This window comes from Anabrus simplex, chromosome 4, assembly GCF_040414725.1.
Source record: "Anabrus simplex isolate iqAnaSimp1 chromosome 4, ASM4041472v1, whole genome shotgun sequence".
Taxonomy (NCBI): Eukaryota; Metazoa; Arthropoda; class Insecta; order Orthoptera; family Tettigoniidae; genus Anabrus; species Anabrus simplex.
The window spans coordinates 33018032-33038913 of NC_090268.1; the positions used below are offsets into that span (position 1 = coordinate 33018032).

The window sequence follows — 20882 nt, forward strand, 5'->3', positions numbered from 1 at the left end:
CCGCGAAAGAGTGTTGCTTAACATCAGGTGTAAATGAAACAACTCTCGGGAGACTGAATCCAGTTCCCTACGAGTGTTATGCACTCTCTCGATCACAAGAGCCTTGCTAGCGCATTGATATATTCTCCTGGCTTTCGGTGTATTTAACGTGTGCTTCAGCTTCACACAGTTGGGAATGATGTTATGGTCCCTGCATCTCAGTAGAAACAGTTAAAATTGAAATAATTGATAAAGAAAGCACAAAGAAGAAAGAAGAATAGACTTCTTTCTCCTTAATTTACTGAATTTTGAAGCCGTCTTGAAAGTATCCTCCCCATAGAGGATTTTAATGTTCCCATTAATGCTTTCACGGCCTGTACTTATAGACATGATATTGTATAGGCTTTTGGGCTTGTGCCGTGTCAAGAAAATAAGGTGAAATTCTTAACGTTTCGCAGAAAACTGTGCTCTGCGTCCGCAGAAGAATTCTTGACTGTCCACTAGAAAGGCTTCTTAAACAATGACACTTTTGAATTTGGAACGTTATAATAGAAGTAGAAGTGGAAATGGTACGTTCATTCACCACCAGGTGGCCCCCCCCAGGATGTGGCACAACACTAGTGTTCGAAGCGGAAGCTGACCGAACTATCACCATCAGACTAAGTGGTTCACATAGCGTGTTTGCGTAACATATGACAGGTGTAAGACATAGACATAAGCCTGGAATGAAACATACGGCGACGAGGAACGTACGAATTTGGAAAAAACACCAAGACGAAATAACAATAGTGAAGGGGCAGGGAAGGGAACTACCTACATAAATTCTTAATGGCTGGCAAAAAAGTATTACTTTATTGATAGCCGCTCAAAGTCGCGTTTAAGGGTAATGGTTACAGCGATTTGCAAATTCATAGAGCCCTGCATCCCAGAGAAACTACCAAGCAAATCTCACAGAAGGAAGAAGTGAAGGGAACTGCCTACTTGCCTTACATCCACAACACCACAATTGCCAAAGTCCTCCGCAAACACAATATAAAAACAGTGTCTGGCACCGCCACTAAAATTGCTCACAGTCTGAGTAAAACTAGGGACAAATTGTCCCCACTTTTACATCCTGGGGTATACGAAATTCCCTGTACGTGCGGCAAAATATACATCGGCCAAACATGCCAGTCCATTGGTACCCGTATCAAAGAACATGAACGTAATATTCGTCTCAACCAACCTGACAAATCGGCAATAGCTGAGTACGCTCTATCGTCGGGTCATGATGTCATGTTCCAAGATGTTATTATTTATAAATTTCATTTTCCGTATTGATAGATTCAATGTATAGTCAAGAAATGTGTTTTGCCACCAATCAATACTTAATTTATTGTAAATAGATTACACTAGTACCGGTTTCAGCCCTTAACGGCCATCATCAGCTAGTACATGATTAGTTTCCAGCCATTAGAGAAAATCACAAGTTGTTATTGTGTTAGACATCCGGATGTCTAATGGGGGATGGAAATGCAATATACAGTAGCATGAAGTTAAAATATCTGTGGTCAAAGGTAAAAAGTTACAATAAGTTAGAACATGAGTATACAGAACATATTAAAACACATGGGCCACAATGTAAAACACTTAAAAAGTTTTAACACACTAAAATTCGGTATGTATAGGTTAGACACTTATTAAAATTTAAGTTCACGTTGCTTAGATTCAATTCTTCTATCTTCTATGTGGTTCCCTTGCTTCTATGTCATGTTGGTTTAGCTGTGTGAGGTAATCTTCGAGAATGTTCTGAGGCTGATATGTGTCATATTGGTCACCTTTGTCTTGAAAAAAAAAAATTTATGTTATATAATCCAACTGTGATGTACTCCAGTAAATTTTTTTAAATATAATAAACTGCAGGTCTTGAGTTTGAATTTAGAAGCTGTTGGTGGCGACACCTCTCTCGTCTACGTTCGTTTGTGGTTGTAGTCTGTGAAGATAAGCTAATATAAGTATAGTGTGTGTATGAAGGAATGCCTGGTGTGTATATGGAAAGAGTACTTACTATTGTTGTGGAGGTCTTGTACCAATATGTCTGAAGGCTTGCTGTGTTCTACTACGAGTGCGTCTGGGGCTCATATTAGCTGTGGAGGGGGATGTAGGTGGAGGGGAGGAAGGAGTGACTATTGGGGAAGTAGGGGCAGGGTTGGGCTTGTGATTCGTTGGTTTGTTAGAGCGTGTGTTTACTATTTTGAGGTAATCATTCTTTAATGCCGGAATGGTTTTATCAAAAATGATGCTGGTTTTCTCTGTAATATCATTAATGTTATGATTGGGATAAGCGTATTGGTCCAAAGAAATATAGAAATCTTCGGTTATGTTGAGCAGTGGGCCCTTAAGAGTTTATGTTTAGTTTCGTCATATCGTTATTGATGTCTGTGAAACTATGCTTAGATTCTTCTACATGTTGGCCTATTGATGAGAAATGGTTATGTTTTACTGCATTTATATGTTCATTATAGAGGATGGTGAAGTTTCTGCCTGTACGTCCAATATAACTTGTGTCACAGTTGTTACATTTGATACGGTAGACACCTGATTGGTTGTATTTGTTATTATTATTGACTGTTTTAGTGTTATGTATAGTGTTGGTGCTGTTGTGTGTGGTTTTGAATGCTATTTTCATGTTGTGCTTCTTAAAAATATTACTTATGGTATATATATATATATATATATATATATGGGTGTTGTTAAAGGTACATAGGGCATAATCTTTTTTGTGTTTGGCTGTTTTAGTTAGTTTTAGGTTGGGATTTTATTTTGTGAATGATTTTGTTGATCATTTCTTTGCTATATCCGTTATGTTTAGCTATGTCATGGATTAATTTCAATTCATTATTTTGGTCTTATGTTGTCATTGGGATGTTAAAAGCTCTATATACCATACTACAATAGGCTGCTCTTTTGTGTGTATTGGGATGAATGGAGTCATTTTTTATGGTTTCCTGTAGATCTTGTAGGATAAGTGGTTGTCGTGTCTGGTTATTGTCAAGTCTAAGTAATTTAGTGTACGGTTATTTTCGGTTTCTTTCGTGAATTTAATTTGGGGGTCTAAAGTGTTAAGTTTGTCTTGTATAGTTTGTGCGTCAGTGGGTTTATTATCTATAATTATGAAGATATTGTCAACAAATCTGCACCAAAAATGTATATTATCTATTTTATTAATTGACGTGTGTTCTAAGTAATCTATATATATTTCTGCTAATATTCCGGAGGCAGGAGATCCCATAGGTAGGCCTTGTTGCTGATATATGGTATTGTGAAATCTGAAATAGTTATTGTTTATGGCAAATTCAAGTAAATTTATGAATTTGTTTATTTCTAAGGTGCTCAAGTTGCTATGGTTTTTTAAATTAGATTCTATTATTTTGATTGTTTGTTTAACAGGAATGTTATGCTACATGTTTGTTATGTCAAATGAAGCAAGGGTATGGTGTTGTTCGATCTTTAGTTCTTTGGTTCTGTTGCAAAAATCTATTGAGTTTTGTATTGTTTTGTTTGCTAAAAATGAATAATGCTTTTTTTTTTTAATTTTTGGATGAATTGCAATAATTTATAGGTTAGACTGGCTCTATAGTTTATAATTGGTCTCATTGCTACATTTTCTTTGTGTATTTTAGGGTAGGCTTTCGCGGATGGTAACTGGGGGTTCATTGTTATAAGTTTAGCAGATTCAGTTTTGGTGAGAAGAAAATGTGTGTTTTTGAGTAAATGTTTTAAATTCCTTTGTATGTTATTGGTTGGATCTCGGCGTTTAATAGAAAAAGTGTTGTCTTGGAAACATTTTTTAGTCTTTGTTATGTAATCACTTTTATCCATAATGACCGTAGTGTTGCCCTTGTCGGCCTTCGCTATTAGTAGATTGTTCTATTTTATTTTTGTGTTTGTTTAAGTTTGATCTATTGGTGGTATTCATGTTTAAGTTATTATTGTGAATATTATAGATGTATTGCGGGATCTTTCTACTGATTTTGTGTCTAACTTCGTCTTGTATATCATATGGAATCCTTTGTAAAGCAAGTTCTGTTTTGGTAATGGTAGTTATAATATTCTGGTAGGATGATACATTACCCCAGTTGTGTTTGGGTCCCTTGCTCAACATATCCGTTTCTACGTCGTCAAATGCGGTTAGTGTAAGAGTTTTTATAGGTGGATGAAATTTATGTTGGGAATCCTTGTTAGGAAGAGAGGGATCTTTGTTTTGGATTATGGTTAGTGGCTTTGGTTTATTTTGTTGTTTCAGTGCTTCCAGTTTTTTGTTTAGTGTGTTTTGTTTCTTTATGACTAAGTCTTATATTTTATCTCTGGAAATTTGTTGAAAGTAATTCCAATAGGTATGTGGGAGTTCATGGGATGCTTTCAGATGTGTTAAATAAAGTTCATTATTGAGGTGGTGTTTCTTACGATATAAGAATTTTATTTCTTCTTTTAACCAAATTTCATTAGTCCTGTTTTGTGTTTTGCGTGTCTGAGCAGTTTGTCTGTGTTTATTATTGTATTTCTGGAGAAACTTCGGTGTTAAGTTGTTTGAAAGGCATTCCTTCAAAAAGGCAATGCTTTTGGTTGCGTTCATTAGTTTAATTTTCAAGTTTTGATATTTGAATGCGTTACGTTTTGCCTGGTTGGCTTCCGTATTATTATTTACTAGCTGATGTACCCGTGCTTCGCTACGGGATTCTCAGAAAGACTGACTTTGTGGTTTTCTTAACCTGAAATCAACATAGGTCATTACAAAAACGTAAATATGAATGTAGCGATTAAAAGCAATGCTATCATATAAAATACTCGATCAAATGGAAAGCCGCACGTTTTATCACTTTTAATGAACAGTGCTGCGGTTAGATTGCGGTGCCAATCTAATAGTCCAAAGTTCCAGAGCTGGGATGACCAGGCTACAGATTGCCATGAACACTCATCTGCCATTATTCCGCTAAATATGCACACTGTTCATTCCAATCAGTGCCTCAGAGTAGGGATTAAATAGCCCGAATGCTATGATGATCCAGTGTGTTACGTACCAGTAGTATCAGAAAATTTATAAACCAGGGGAATGTCATGCTAAAGAAGAAAGTTATCTAACTCCCCAGCTACTTCCCATCAATATTCAGGCACGTTGTTACACTCTGTATGACTGGGCAAATTGACCGTGTGGTTAGCGGTGCGCAGCTGTGAGTTTGCATCCGAGAGATAGTGGATTCGAACCCCATTGTCGGCAGCGCTGATGATGGTATTCCGTGGTTTCCCACTTTCACACCAGTCAAATGCTGGGCCTGTACCTTAATTAAGGCCTAAGGCACTCCTAGCCCTTTCCTATCCCATCGTCGCCATAAAACCTATCTATGTGGGTGCGACGTAAATCAAATAAAAAATACTCTGTACGCAGCAGTAATCCTATCTACCGGAGATGAAGGGCAACAGATGACACAAACATCACGACAAACAATGGTCAATGTAATGTTATTGTTGATCAACGTTATGAGCTTTCTATATTGTAGGCCTTCACATTTAGTTTTCTTTCAATTCTGTGATTTGTAAAATATTTTATATCATAAACTGTAGTTTCTTATTCTCCGACTTTACATACCGATTTTCATTAAATACTGTTTACCCATTTCTGGTTACTCAGCGCTGATATGGACTTGGTAACAAAAATCCAAAATCATGAATATCTTTGTGATCATAGCCAGTACGGTAACAATGTATAAGACATGAATAATAGGAAATTTAATACTATATAACCCTAGTTATGTAGCATTCATCGATTAGCCTACACCTCTAATAAGAAATATTTGAGAATTACATTTTAGGCCTTTCCCTAAACTACCATTTCACTCAGCGTGAATAAAATAATTTACAGCCTAGACTATAGCGACTTATTTCCTGACTTTGCATACCGATTTTCATCAAGATAGGACTACTAATAACAACAATATTTGAGAATTATATTTTAGGCCTTCCCCTAAACTACCATTTTTCTCAGCGTGAATACAATTATTGATAGTCGAAATTGTAGCAACTTATTCCCCAACTTTGCATACCCATTTTCTTTCAAATACGACCACTAATAACATAAATAGTTGAGAATTCAATTTTAGGCCTTCCCCTAAACTACCATTTCACTCAGCGTGAGTAAAATGATTTACAGCCTAGATTGTAGAGGCTCATCCCCCGACTTCACATACCGATTTTCATTAGACCAATAATAACATAAATAGTTGAGAATTCAATTTTAGGCCTTCCCCTAAACTACCATTTCACTCAGAGTGAGTAAAATGATTTATAGCCTAGATTGTAGAGGCTCATCCCCCGACTTCAAATACCGATTTTCATTAAATTCTCTTCAACCGTTTTCTCGTGATGTGTGTACAGACAGACAGACAGACAGACAGACAGACAGACAGACAGACAGACAGACAGACAGACAGACAGACAGACAGAAATTACGGAAAAGTAAAAAGTGCATTTTCTTGTTACTATGGACATGACTGATACAGAAATACCATTATTTTCAAATTCTGAGCAATGTACAGACAAAACTCTTATTTTATATATATAGATAAATGTCATTTTCCGTATTGATAGATTCAATGTATAGACAAGAAATGTGGTTTTCCACCAATCAATACTTAATTTATTGTAAACAGATTACACTAGTACTGGTTTCAGCCCTTAACGGCCATCATCAGCTAGTACATGATTAGTTTCCAGCCATTAGACAAAATCACAAGTTGTTATTGTGTTAGACATCTGGATGTCTAATGGGGGATGAAAATGCAACATACAGTAGCATGAAGTTAAAATATCTGTGGTCAAAGGTAAAAAGTTACAATAAGTTAGAACATAAGTTTACAATAAATTAAATATTGATTGGTGGAAAAACACATTTCTTGTCTATACATGTTCCAAGATGCTCGAGCTCTTACCCACACTAGACACTACAGGTCCAGGATTATACGGGAAGCTGTGGAAATTACGTAGAAATCCTAACAATTTCAACAGGGACACCAGCTATCAATTAAGTAATACTTGGTTGCCAGCCATTAAGAATTTACATAGGTAGTTCCCTTCCCTGTCCCTTCACTATTGTTGTTTCGTCTCAGTGTTTTTTTTCCAAATTCGTGCGTTCCTCGTCGCCAGATGTTTCATTCCAGGCTTATGTCTATGTCTTACACCTGTCATATGTTACGCAAACATGTTATGTGGACTGCTTAGTGTGATTGTGATAGTTCGGTCAGCTTCCGCTTCGAACGCTAGCATTGTGCCACGTCCTGGGGGGCCACCTGGTGGTGAATGAACGTACCATTTCCACTTCTATTTCTATTATAACGTTCCAAATTCAAAAGTGTCATTGTTTAAGAAGCCTTTCTCGTGGACAGTCGAGAATTCTTCTGAGGACGCAGAGCACAGTTTTCTGCGATACGTTAAGAATTTCACCTTATTTTCTTGACACGGCACAAGCCCAAAAGCCTATACAATATCATGTCTATAAGCCAACGTTTGGTTGCTGGACCACAGTTCTTTATAAGTTCTGGCTATATGCCATCAAGTCCTGCAGCTTTATCATTTCTGAGTGTGTACAAATCTTTTTGTACCTCTTCTGAAGAAAATGGACTTGTATACTGGTCACTTGGCTGCGTGTCTTGTTTTCTCTGTCTGAGTTCCGATTTAACCTGCTTAGTGAATTTCTTGCAGGTAGCAGGTAGGGACCCTCTTCGGAGGCAGGCAGCCCTACCCAGGGAGTGGCGCCCCTGCTTATGTGAGTCCCAGAGCATACTGACCCGGTGTGTAACATCTGGTATGGGTTCCAGCTCAGGGTAACGAGTGAAGACCTCAACGGCACTCACAGCAGAGAAGGTGGACTTTGGTACGGTGGAGATGGCGGAAAGGGCAAACCTGTAGCATCTGTACTCCAGAGGAGCGGCTACAAAAGGCGTCTGTCTCCATGTTAGGGACGGCCTAATTTTGAACCTGGCAGTAGGTATAAAATGCCTTTGGGTGTGGCGAACCCATCGTAACAATAGTCTATATGGATAAAGCAGATATGGTGCCTCAGAAAAGGTTGCTAAAAGCGACGCACAGCTCTGCAGGTGCTGGGGAAACTGTGAGAAGTGGGCAACCAGCACTAAACTACATCAAGACCACGGCAGTAAATGTCCTGACACTGACGGGAAAGACAGAAGAACTGGTTGACTTCATGAAAGAAAAAGGTATAGCCATATTTGGACTGTGTGAGACCAAGAAAAGGGGTCCGGGAGAGATTCCTCTGAAAGGATACAGGCTGTATTACAGCGGAGGACCTAAGGCAAAAAATGGAGTGTCCATCACACTTAGAAAAGAAATCTAAGAATATGTGGAATATACAAAATGCGTCAGCGATAGGATGATGGTAATGAGACTGCAGTTTGAAAATGGCATGAAAGATCTATTTTAGTTGTATGCCCCACAAACGGGTTGCATAGATAAACATCTAGAGGACTTTTTAGAGGACGTGAAGAGACGGATAGAAGATAAGGAAGTGCTATTGATGGGAGATCTAAATGCACAAGTTGGAATGGAAAGACAAGAAAATGAAGATGTTGTAGGGCCCTTTGGATATGGAAATGTACATCCAGAAGGCGAGTTGTTGGTGGATTTTTGCATGAGGAACCAAATGGTTGTTGGAAACACCTGGTTTAGGAAGAAGAACAGTCAGAAGATTACAAGGTATGGTTGGGGAGACAGACGAACAAAGACCATGATTGATTATATAATCATAGAGAAAGAACACCGGAAGAACCTTTTAGTTGTTACAGCCATGCCTGAAGAAGCCCATCTCTTAGTGAAACCGGGAAAGACGTATGCATACACCTGGTATTTCAATCTGATTTATCCTGGACGTTGTGTCGGATGTGGCGTTGCATGGCCACGGAGGTCACGCTGCTGAATTATTGTTTCTGGGTTTGGTTAAATAACGAAGTCTTCAGGGAAAAGTGCAAACAAGGGAGGACTTGCTTGCTCGCATTTTAAACACTTGAGCGCTCATTAAAGAAGAGAGACAACAGCTCTGATTAGCAACACAGCATATGTCTGCAAGAGCTGCAAAATGCATTCAACTTAGTGGGCGTATTTTTGAGAATAAGTTGTAAAGGGAAATGGACAATTATGCAACAATTACACATAAGTTGCAAAGGCAAATTGACAATTACATAATACGGTCTGTATCTCGGAAAGTATTGAAAAGAAAGCATATGTTCATATAATGTTTTTGCTTTAGAATGACCAATACTACCATCTCTTAACGTATGGCTGCTTCCTCCTGGGACACCCTGTATGTATCCTGTTTTGTAAGCATTTCTGGCAGTTCCTTGTTATATTTGCAGTAGTCAGAAAACTGAAGATCAGTCGAAGTTACATGATACATTGTCGTTCTTCCTATTTCATACATCATTGCATTAACCCTCCATAACATATTATTGATCAACACTTTTATGTAAAGAAACAATAAGAATGTTCTAGACAAGTTTTCAACTCTAAAAGTATAAGAGAAAATGAAACCCAACGTATTCATATACCCTAGCTCTGAACCTTATTCATTTATTCCATACAGAAATGACTGCAACAAAAGAATGGATGTTTTAATCTGTACCTGAGGGAGGTGTTAGGGTACCAGCAGAAGTAGCTGTACTAGTGCTGTTCGGGCTTTCAGAGCGTTCAGGTGACTTTCCATTGGTTAAAAATTGTTGTTGTTGTTGTTGCTGCTGCTGCTGCTGCTGATGGTGGTGATGGTGTTGCTGCTGCTGCTGCTGTTGTTGTTGATGTTTCTGTTGCTGCTCCTGTTTCTGAAAAATAAAATGTTTCTTCAGCTTATCCCGGTATTGTTGGTGTTACTAGAGACACCCCAGCCAATTTTGGCAATGGGATATGAGTGAGAGTATAAATGGCTGGGTAATAAGATAATTATTATTCTAAGAGTACAGTGTTTGGAATGTAAATATGTCTACATATGTATATGTAAATATTCAGTAGAGTTTATGTACACATACATGTAAGGATGGAGGCACTTCCGTGTATGTGGGGCTTGCCCTTTCTCCACCTACTATCCCAATTTAAGGAAAATAATTAATAATAATAATAATAATAATAATAATAATAATAATAATAATAATAATAATAATAATAATAATAATAATAATAATGTGGGGGTTTCAGCCTGTTCCCCTATTGGGCGCGTCCCAGGTGGCGGATCGGGAGGCTCGCCGGACTTGTCCGGAGGGTTTGAGGGAAATAAAATACCTCTCGCGGACCAAAAACAGGCACAGCTCGCCAACATCTTCAACAACCTCTGAAGCTCACTACTTCAGTTGTAACCATGACACCGACATAGATCAATGTCCCCAATACTTTTAATTTGATAACATGATGGAATCAATCTACAATGTAATTACCCCAGGCCCTAGTAGACATACTAGTTTTTCTCGGTCATCGGATTCTGGGGGACCGAGAACATCATGCAGGAATGTATCGGAGCTTCTCAAATCTCTTCGCCCAAAATGCAAAACTTTCTTTGGTAGTCTAAACATCAACACACTTCGGAAAACTGGGAAGTTGAAACAATTAACAGACATGTTAGATAACTTAAACATCCAAATTTTAGCACTTCAGGAAACCAGATACACGGATGAAAAACATTTTGACTTAGGAAATTATAGAATTTACAAAGGCAAGCCAGCAATCTCCCTTCATAACAGACCATTAAAATTCGGCACAGGATTCGCTGTAAGAAGAAACATTGTAAACTCAGTACTTAACTTTTCTTCGCCTTCTGAAAGAATTTCAACACTATGCATTAAATCAGGAAACAAAGCTTATACATTACTTAATGCGCATGCACTCACCAATAACTACAATCAAAAAGATCCACAAATGGTGGATGACTTCTGGGAACTGCTAGAAGAAACTACAGCCACAATTCCAAATCATCACATAAAAATTCTATTAGGAGATTTCAATGCCCAAATTGGTAGAGAAAAGAAATTCAGGACCATTGTAGGACTATACCCAGCACACAATAGAACTAATAAAAATGGAGAAAGATTAATTGATTTTTGCAAAAATTTTGATCTCAAATTAATGTCAACACATTTCCGGGCACTTCCACACAAGAAAATGACCTGGAGATCCCCAAATTTTCACTTGGGAGAATTTCAACTACATCATGTGGCTATTTCCAAGAAAAATCAAAAAGAAATTATGAATGTTAAAGTTAAAAAAGGGATCATTGACTCTGACCACCATCTATCCTTAATCAAGGTCAAATTTCAACCAAAGAGGTCCAAACCCAGAATAACAAAAAACCTGCGTGTCGATGGAATTTCTTAAACAGAACACTAGTACTTTCCTTGAAAGTATTCCTAGTCACAATCCTTCGAACTGGTTAGAACTCAAAGACATACTGTTGAAGGCTTCTCGAAATGTTGGCACACCACCCAGGAAACGCAAACATAAGTGGTGGAATGAAACCTGCGACAAGGCCATAAACTTTAGAACTATATTCTGTCAGAATTGGAATTCTCATAAAACTGTACAAACCTGGCAGGAATTCACCAAAATACAGAAACAAACAAAAAAAATTATCAGGTCTGAAAAATGCAAATACGAACACTACAGATTGGCAGAAACTGAACAAGATTTTACAAAAAAAAAAAACAATACATGAAACTTCTACAAAACTTTCAGAGAAGAATTATCAAATTATCAGGCACCTGGTCTTTGCTTCAAACGCCCAGATGGAACATTGGAAATGAATAAACAAGAGAACTGCACTTCTAGCAGTTTATTTCTGGGATCTTTTAAACTGTGAATCCCCTAAAGAAAAACTCACCTTTGAAAAACCCTCATCTAATCAAGATTCAGAACCCCCAACACTGGAAGAAGTCAAAGAAATAATCCATGGACTCAAAAATAACAAAGCCCCTGGGGAAGATAGTATAATTGCCGAAATGCTGAAGATAGGAGGTGACAGCGTAGCCTGGAAAATCCACTTGATTCTTGAGAACATCTGGATCACTGAAGAAATCCCAGAAGATTGGAAATGTGCACTAATCCATCCATTACACAAGAAAGGGGATAAAACGAACATCAATAATTATGGAGGAATTAGCTTGATACCAGTTGCTTACAAAAAATTTTCCAAAGCCCTGCTCGCTATACTTGAGAAACAAACAGACCATCTAATTGGTGAATACCAGGCAGGTTTCTGAAAAGGAAGATCTTGTACAGAACAAATCCTTAATCTCAAAATTATCCTCCAAATGCACAAAACCAGACAAACAGTCATTACTTTTGTAGATTTCACAAAAGCATACGACTCTATAGACCGTCAAACACTTTTCAGAACTCTAGAAGAATTTCAAGTGGATAAGAAAACAAGAGAATTAATCAAACAAACAAACATTAACTGGCACTACTTCAAAAGTTAAATTCCTAGGCGAAATATCAGAGCCTTTTCCTGTTAACACCGCGGTCCGTCAAGGCGATGGCTTATCACCGTTACTGTTTAACTTGGTACTTGAGAAAGTAATCAGGACCTGGGAAAAGGAAACTAAAGGAATAACCCTTGGAAGACTACGCAAAGACAGAATTCACGTGCAATGTCTGGCTTTTGCTGATGACAAAGCAATCCTTTCCAATAATAGGGATGAAGCAATTCATTCTATTGAAAAACTACATGAAATTGCTATCAAAACGGGACTTCAAATTTCGTATGAGAAAACTCAGTACATGGAAGGAGCCTCATGATACTTTGATGGACAACCTATGATAACTAAATTCGGCAAAATTGTTCAAGTGAACCAATTTAAATATTTGGGAGAAATTATTCAGCCCTCTGGTTTAAACCGCGAAGCAAATAAAGAAAGAATTTCCAAATTACAGAAAGCATACAGGATCACTTGGAACAGGTATAATAAAAAAATCAATATCTCGGAATGCAAAACTTAGACACTGTAATACAGTTATCAAACCTGAAGCATTATATGTAGTGTTGGGTCGTTCAGGAGCGAGTCGTTACTGATGAACGACTCTTTTTGTGGAGTGGCTCCCCGCTCGCTCCTTTCAAGAGGGCGGACCGTTCAAACATAACACTCGCTCATACTGAGAGCGTCAAGAGAGCGAGAGAGAGAGAGTGAAGAGAACTTACCTTGACTTTCATCTCATCCCCCAAGCTCGCTCCACTCCTCGCCATGCCTCTCTTCCCTCTCCAACTTCGCTCCTTAGACACGTACACGTAACTAGTCTGTCTTTACCGCCACGTTTGAAACTATGCCCTTTGACAACACACAGCGCCTGCCCAAATTGGCTATTCAACATTTGTTTCGTGCCCGTAAATTATCACTTAAAATGGAATGAAATAGTGTTTAATACGGTAAACTAATCTGGCTGCATTCCTATAATAATATTCTTAGGCATATAAAACTAGAAGCTAACGTTTATGTACAAACTATTTACACAAAGCACATCACCCGAAATACACCACTCACTTAAATTAGAATTTAAAAATACAATCTGGGACACTCGCTTTCCTGTGAGTCGGCTCCTTCTCTCAGTTATAGTCTGCCCTGCCTTTGAAAAAATTCTTTCAAAAGGCGTTGAAGTAGCGACTACACACAAACGCTCCAATGCCAGTTTGTGGAAAGAAGGGTACACAAGTTGTCTTTCTGACCACCAAACAAGTGGATTTCCTTTCAGAGGCAACAATGGCTCTTGAAATAATTTATCCACTTGAATTATCGCAGCTGATTTTGGGAGTGGACTCCGGACAAAACTCGAAACTTTAGCTTTAACTTCACACAATGGACTCCTTATCAGAGAGGGCAATAGGAGAAATATCATCTGAGCTGACGGGAAGTTGGTGAATTTCACAGAAGCAGATAAGTCCTTGTTTGCAGGAGTTATAACAACTCTTATCCGCGAAACCATGTAATTTAAAGCGCATCTACTGCTGTTGCCTCTGAAAATATGGCATTCTCTTCGATATTTCTAAACCTTACTGTGAGAGCTTCCAGTATCTTCTGAGCCATCTCCTGCACTTCCCTGCACATTGCAGAGTTATTTACAAACTGGGTACACCATTGTTTAAGTGACTGGCTCAACAGAATCACTTTAGAGGCTGTCACTTGTTTCTCACTGCTCATCTCTTCAGTGACCAGTTTGAAAGCTCTGAGCACTTCACAAACTTGCTTAATCTTCTCGATGTCATCGCTAGTTAGCTGCGGCAGATCAGGGTAGTTTGTTGAAATTAGAGCTCGTTGGACCTCAATAATCCTCTCGAGCATAACAAAGGTGGAATTCCACCTCGTTACCACAGCTTGTTTAATACTCAAGACTGGTTCACCCATCTGCTCCTGCATTTTTCGCAGTTTGCCTTCAGCTTGTGAGCTGCATTTGAAAAAGTCCACAATTTTTTTCACTTTTGCAATGATTTCTTTAACACAGTGGATTCCGCACTTCACAACTAAATTTAAATTATGGGTAAAACATGGGATATTCCTCCAGGCTGTCTGATGTAATGCAGCCACAATATTTGCAGCAATATCGCTAACAATACACACGATTTTAGTCTCCACCTTCCACTCTCGAGCAACTCTTATGAGTTCTTCAGCCAAGTTTTGAGCCGTGTGCTTCTCGTCGTACTTGAAACATTCCAGTAGAACGGATACCAACTCGACTCCCTTGATGAAATAACCCGTCACGGAAAAGTAGGAATCGTTGTTCATAGAAGTCCAACCACCAGTAGTTAATGTCACATAGACTGCGGACTCCAATTGTTCTTTGACAAATTATTTCGTCATATTATACAATTGTGGAAGAATTACTTGTGATAGAGTTTTTCTTATAGGCAAGTTATAAGCGTTATTAAGTTTATGAATCAGTGTCCTAATTTTTTTACTTTCAACGATGCGGAATGGCAAGTAATTTTCCACAATTGTCTCCAAAACTAAAAAAATCAATTTCTCTATTCCTTTTGTTGGAAAGAGGTCGGTGCATGTAGGAACCAATGGACGTCTGACCTGAATTCCGTGGCGTTCCGCTTTGCTCAGTTGATGCTGGTGTGACTGCACAATCATCTTCATTAGAAGTTGCAATAGAAGCCACTCCTGACCTACGATCATCCGAAATTTCTTCTGAAGAGGGAAGAGCGGCCGTAAGCCATTCTGTAGATAACGACATAGTAGGATGTAAATTTTGAACAGGGCGCGAGAGATTGAACGTACCGCCACTTTTATATGAAATCTGTTTTGAGCAAAAATTGCACTTTGCTTTCCCATCACCTAAATCTTTAAAAAAGTTCCAAATGTCACTTTTTTCCTTTTGCCTTAAAGCCATGATTCCCACTGAGCACTGTAGACAAAACTGACCATAGACCTATATTTGACAAACTCCAGTTCACAATGGATCATTAGTGCCAATGAATAAAACGGAAAAAGCAGATAATGTTGTCTACTCGAAATTATGACGCATTCATTTCAGTATAAAACTAGCTGATGTACCCGTGCTTCGCTACGGGATTCTCAGAAAGACCGAGTTGGTGGTTTTCCTAACTGAATTCAACATAGGTCATTACAAAAACTTCAGTAGGAATGTAGCGATTGAAAGCAATGTTATGATATAAAATACTCTATCAAATGAACAACCGCACACTTTCTCACTTTCAATGAACAGTACTACGGTGCCAATCTAAGAGTCCAAAATTCCAGAGCTGGAATAACCAAGTCGTAGACCGCTGTGAACACTCCTCTGTCATTATTCCGTTAAATATGCACACTACACATTCCAATCAGTGGCTTAGAGTAGAGATTGTATAGCTCGAATACTATGATGAACCAGTGCGTTACGTACCAGATATATCCGAAAATGTATGAACCAGAGGAATGGCATGCTAAAGAAAGTTATCTTACACCCCAGCTACTTCCCACCAATATACAGGCAGACTGTTACAGTCGGTACGACCAAGCGAGTTGGCCGTGTGGTTAGGGGCGCGCAGCTGTGAGATTGCATCCGGGAGATAGTGGATTCGAACCCCACTGCCGGCAACCGTGAAGATGGTATTCGGGAGATGGTGGGTTCGAGTCCCACTGTCGGCAGCCCTGACAACGGTTCTCCGTGGTTTCCCATTTTCACACCAGGCAAATGCCGGGACTGTACCTTAATTAAAGCCACGGCCGCTTCCTTCCACTTCCTAGACCTTTCCTATCCCATTGTCGCATAAGACATATCTGTGTCAGTGCGACGTTAAGCAAAAAAAAAAATAATAATATTTAAAAAAAATGGTATTCCGTGGTTTCCCATTTTCACACCAGTCACACCAGGCTGTACCTTAAAGCCAAGGCCGCTTCCTTCACACCACTATTCATTTCCTATCCCATCGTCGCCATAAGTCCTACCTGTGTCGGTGCGACGTCAAGCAAATTAAAGAAAACCTCGGTACGCTGCAGTAATCCTCTCTATCAGGGATGAGAGGAAAGAGAAGACAAAAAGCACATCACAACAAACAATGGTCAATGTAGTGTTATTGTTGATAAAGTTTATGAGCTTTCTATATTGCAGGCCTTCACATTAGTTTTCTTTCGACTCTGTGATATTAGGGTGTCTTACAAAATTATTTATATCGTAGACTGTAGTTCCTTATTCTCAGACTTTACATACCGATTTTCACTAAATTCTGTTTACCCATTTTCTCGTGACTCGGCCCCGATATGGACTTAGTAACAAAAATCCAAATTCATGAATATCTCCGATTATATGCGGTACGCTAACAATGTATAAGACATAAGTGATCGGAAACTTAATAACTTCTTACATAACCACTACTAACTTAAGACATAACTAAAGTTAGGTTAGTTATGTAGTATTTATTGATTGCAGTGGTTCATCACCCGACTTTACATTCCGATTTTCATAAAATTCTCTTCAGCCGTTTTCTCGTGATGCGTGTACGTACAGACAGACAGACAGACAGACAGACATTACGGAAAAGTAAACAATGCATTTTCTTGTTACTGTAGACATGACCGATACAGAAATACCATTCTTTTCAAATTCTGAGCAATGTACAGACAAAACTCTTATCTATATATATAAAATAACTTGTCCTGACTGACTGACTGACTGACTGACTGACTGACTGACTGACTGACTGACTGACTGACTGACTGATTCATCATCGCCGAGCCAAAACTACTGGACATAATGAAATGAAATTTTGGGGATACATTCATATTAAGATGTAGGTGCTCGCTAAGAGAGGATTTTTGGATATTCCGTTGCTAAGGGGGTGAAAAGGGGGGTGAAATTTTAAAATGAGTGTATCTATATCTCAAAACTTTAAAAGTTTACAAATGTAAAAATTGGTATTTAGAATCTTCTTTGAAAATAAGGGAACACGTATTTTTTTGTTTTCAGAAAATCCCAATAGGACGGGTGAAAAAGGGTAAAAAAGGAGTTGAATGCCTTTAATCAGGATACCGGTACTTATATCTCAGAAACTGAAGATATTACAGACCTGAAAATTGGCACTTTTGATCTCTTTTAAAAATAAAGAAACACGTATTATTTTTTGTTATTGGAAAATCCAATTAATGGGAGGGTGAAAAGGGGGGTGAATTTTTAAAATGAGTGTATCTATATCTCAAAACTTTGAAAGTTTACAGATGTAAAAATTGGTATTTAGAATCTTCATTAAAAATAAAGAAACACGTATTTTTTGTTTTCGGAAAATCCCAATAGGAGGAGTGGAAAGGGGTAAAAAATCGTTTGAATGCATTTAATGAGGATACTTATATCTCAGAAACTGAAGATATTACAGACCTGAAAATTTGTGTTTTGGATCTCCTTTAAAATTAAAGAAACCCGTACTTTTTTGTTTTTGGAAAATCCAATTAATCGGGGGGTGAAAAGGGGGGTGAATTATTAAAATGAGAGTATCTATACCTCAAAACTTTGAAAGTTTACAGATGTAGAAATTGGTATTTAGAATCATCATTAAAATAAAGAAACACGTATTTTTTTGTTTTCAGAAAATCCCAATAGGACGGGTGAAAAAGGGTGAAAAAGGGTGAAAAAGGGGTTGATTGCCTTTAATCAGGATACCGGTACTTATATCTCAGAAACTGTAGATATTACAGACCTGAAAATTGGTACTTTTGATCTCTTTTAAAAATAAAGAAACACTTATTTTTTTTGTTTTTGGAAAATCCAATTAATGGGAGGGGAAAAGGGGGGTGAATTTTTAAAATGAGTGTATCTATATATCAAAACTTTAAAAGTTTGCACATGTAAAAATTTATATTTAGAATCTCCTTTAAAAATAAAGGAACATGTATTTTTTGTTTTCTGTAAATCCGAATAGGAGGGGTGTATAAGGGTGAACAATGGGTTGAATGCCTTTAATGAGGATACATATATCTCAGAAATTGATATTACAGAACTGAAAATTTGTATGTGGGATCTCCTTTAATAATAAAGAAACACGTAATTTTTTTGTTTTTGGAAATTCCAATTAATGGCGGTTAAACAGGAGTGACATATTGGGGTGAATTTTTTGAAAGACTATATCTACAGAATATCTGAGAAACGTAGAATGATCAGACGTAAAAAGTGGTATTTGGAATCTCCTGTAAATGTAAAGAAACATAGGTGATTTGTTTTTGGAAACTCCTCTTAAGGGGAACTAAAAAGGGGGTGAAATTTTAAAATGAGAATTTATACAGTATATCTCAAAAAACTGAACATGTTACAGAAGTGAAAAATGGTATTTTTTATCTCTATTAAAAATAGAAACGTGTATTTTTAGTTTTTGGAAATACCAATTGGGTGGATTTGGGGGGGGGGGGGTGAGGTGACTGAAAAAGGTGTTGAATTCTTTTAATTAGGCTACTGTTATCTCAAAAATGAAAATGTTACAGACGTGAAATTTGATATTTGGGATCTGCTTTTAAAGTAAAGAAACACGTATTCTCAGAAAATCCAATTAAAAGGGGGGAGGGGGGGGGAGGTGAAAGAATTTAAAAATGAATTGACTTAATTGTATGAGAATATTTACATCTATTAAAAACTAAAGTTGTTAGGGCCTACAGACATGAAAATTGGTATTTGGATCTCCTTTAAAAACAATGAAAAACGCGTTTTGGGGGGGTGGGGGCAAATCATCTTGGGGGGTGGGAGTGAAAAGGAGTTGAATTCCATTAATGAGGACACATAAATCAAAAACTGAAGAAGTTACAGAGTTACAGTCGTGATAATTGGTATTTAGAAGATCCTTTATTATTAAAGAAACAAGTATTTTTAGCCGGAAAATTCACTTGGGGGGGGGGGGGAGGAGTGTGAAAGTGAAAAAAGTGAATTATTTAATCTCAAAACTGAAGGTAATAGACATGAACATTAGTGTTTAAAATCTCCTTTAACATAAAGAAACACGCCTTCTTTTATTGGGGGGGGGGTAAATAAACTTAATGGCGGTGGGGTGTAAAAGGAGGTGAGACCAATTGATTTTACTGTTCATAATGTATTTATAAGGAGCCTCCGTTGCTCAGGCCCCAGAGGAGTGCGAACGGTTTCGGCTGCCGGCACAATTCCTATTGTCGCCGCTAGATGGGGGCTTTATTCATTCCATTCCTGACCCTGTCGAATGACTGGAAACAGGCTGTAGATTTTCGATGTACTTATTCTGATCATAAACCGATCATTTTTAATCTTTCCTGGGTTCGTTTTCAAGAGCCATCTTTTACTTCGGAGAACGTTCTTAGATTACAGTAGATTCTCCTGGCATATAAATAAAAATTTAAACACATTTGAAATAAACGACAGAAATGAGACTGACCGTCCAATTTTTCACCTCCACAATAAGGTCAATAATGCACAGAAGTATGTCATTCGTATGGCCAGAAATCCCGCACAGTTGCCTACGCCCGACAATGGTGCTGGTCACATTCTCAACAATGACAATGGCAGAGGATGTAATTTACCGCCATGTAGCGGTCTTGCATCTCGCTGTGGGGTCCAGAACATCTATAATAATAATAATAATAATAATAATAATAATAATAATAATAATAATAATACTGTGAAATCTGGCAATAAAGCTTACTCCTTGGTCAATGCCCACGCTCCCACAAACACTGACAATAAGAAAAACCCAGAGAAAGTGGAAGCCTTCTGGGAACTCTTAGAAGAAACCACTAGCAAGATTCCAAAGCACCACGTGAAAATCTTAGTAGGTGATTTTAATGCACAGGTTGGCAGAGAGAGGAAACACAAATGGATTGTTGGTCATCACTCGGCACATTGGAGAACGAACAAGAATGGAGAACGTCTTATAGACTTCTGTAAAACATTTGTCTTAAAACTAATGTCTACGCATTTTGCGAGACCCCCACATAAGAAGAAAACGTGGAAATCACCAAACCCGTTATTGGGCGAATTCCAGATCGATCACGTCGCAATCTCCAGAAAGAATATGTGTGAGATCCAAAATGTTAGAGTACGGAAGGGATTTGTCGACTCGGACCACTACCTAACACAAATCAAAGTGAGATTCCAACCCAACAGATGCAGACCTAAACACAAAAGATCTCTAAGAGTTGATCCAGAATGTCTTCGACAGAACGCCACGACCTTTCTACAAGACATACGAGAGCAGGACCCCAAGGACTGGCCAGGCCTTCGTAAAACACTTCAGACATCAGCCATGAAATTAGGGCAGCCTCCAAGGAAACGCAAACATAGGTGGTGGAACACGACCTGTGATAAAGCCATTGGTGAACGGATGAAAGCATGGAATCAGTGGAATGGACATCAAACAACTAAGAGATGGGAGACCTTCCTAA

The 20882-nt window shown here is 38.1% G+C and overlaps 1 protein-coding gene across 1 annotated transcript in view; it reads right to left on the bottom strand.

Moving 5' to 3' along the window:
• Nucleotides 1-20882, bottom strand: part of LOC136872370 (PX domain-containing protein kinase-like protein) — a 103850-nt gene that overhangs the window by 21604 nt on the left and 61364 nt on the right. Inside the window, exon 9 of the mRNA XM_067146180.2 lies at nucleotides 9647-9839. Coding sequence (XP_067002281.2) covers nucleotides 9647-9839 — 193 coding nt within the window. The remainder of the gene's footprint in view (nucleotides 1-9646; nucleotides 9840-20882) is intronic.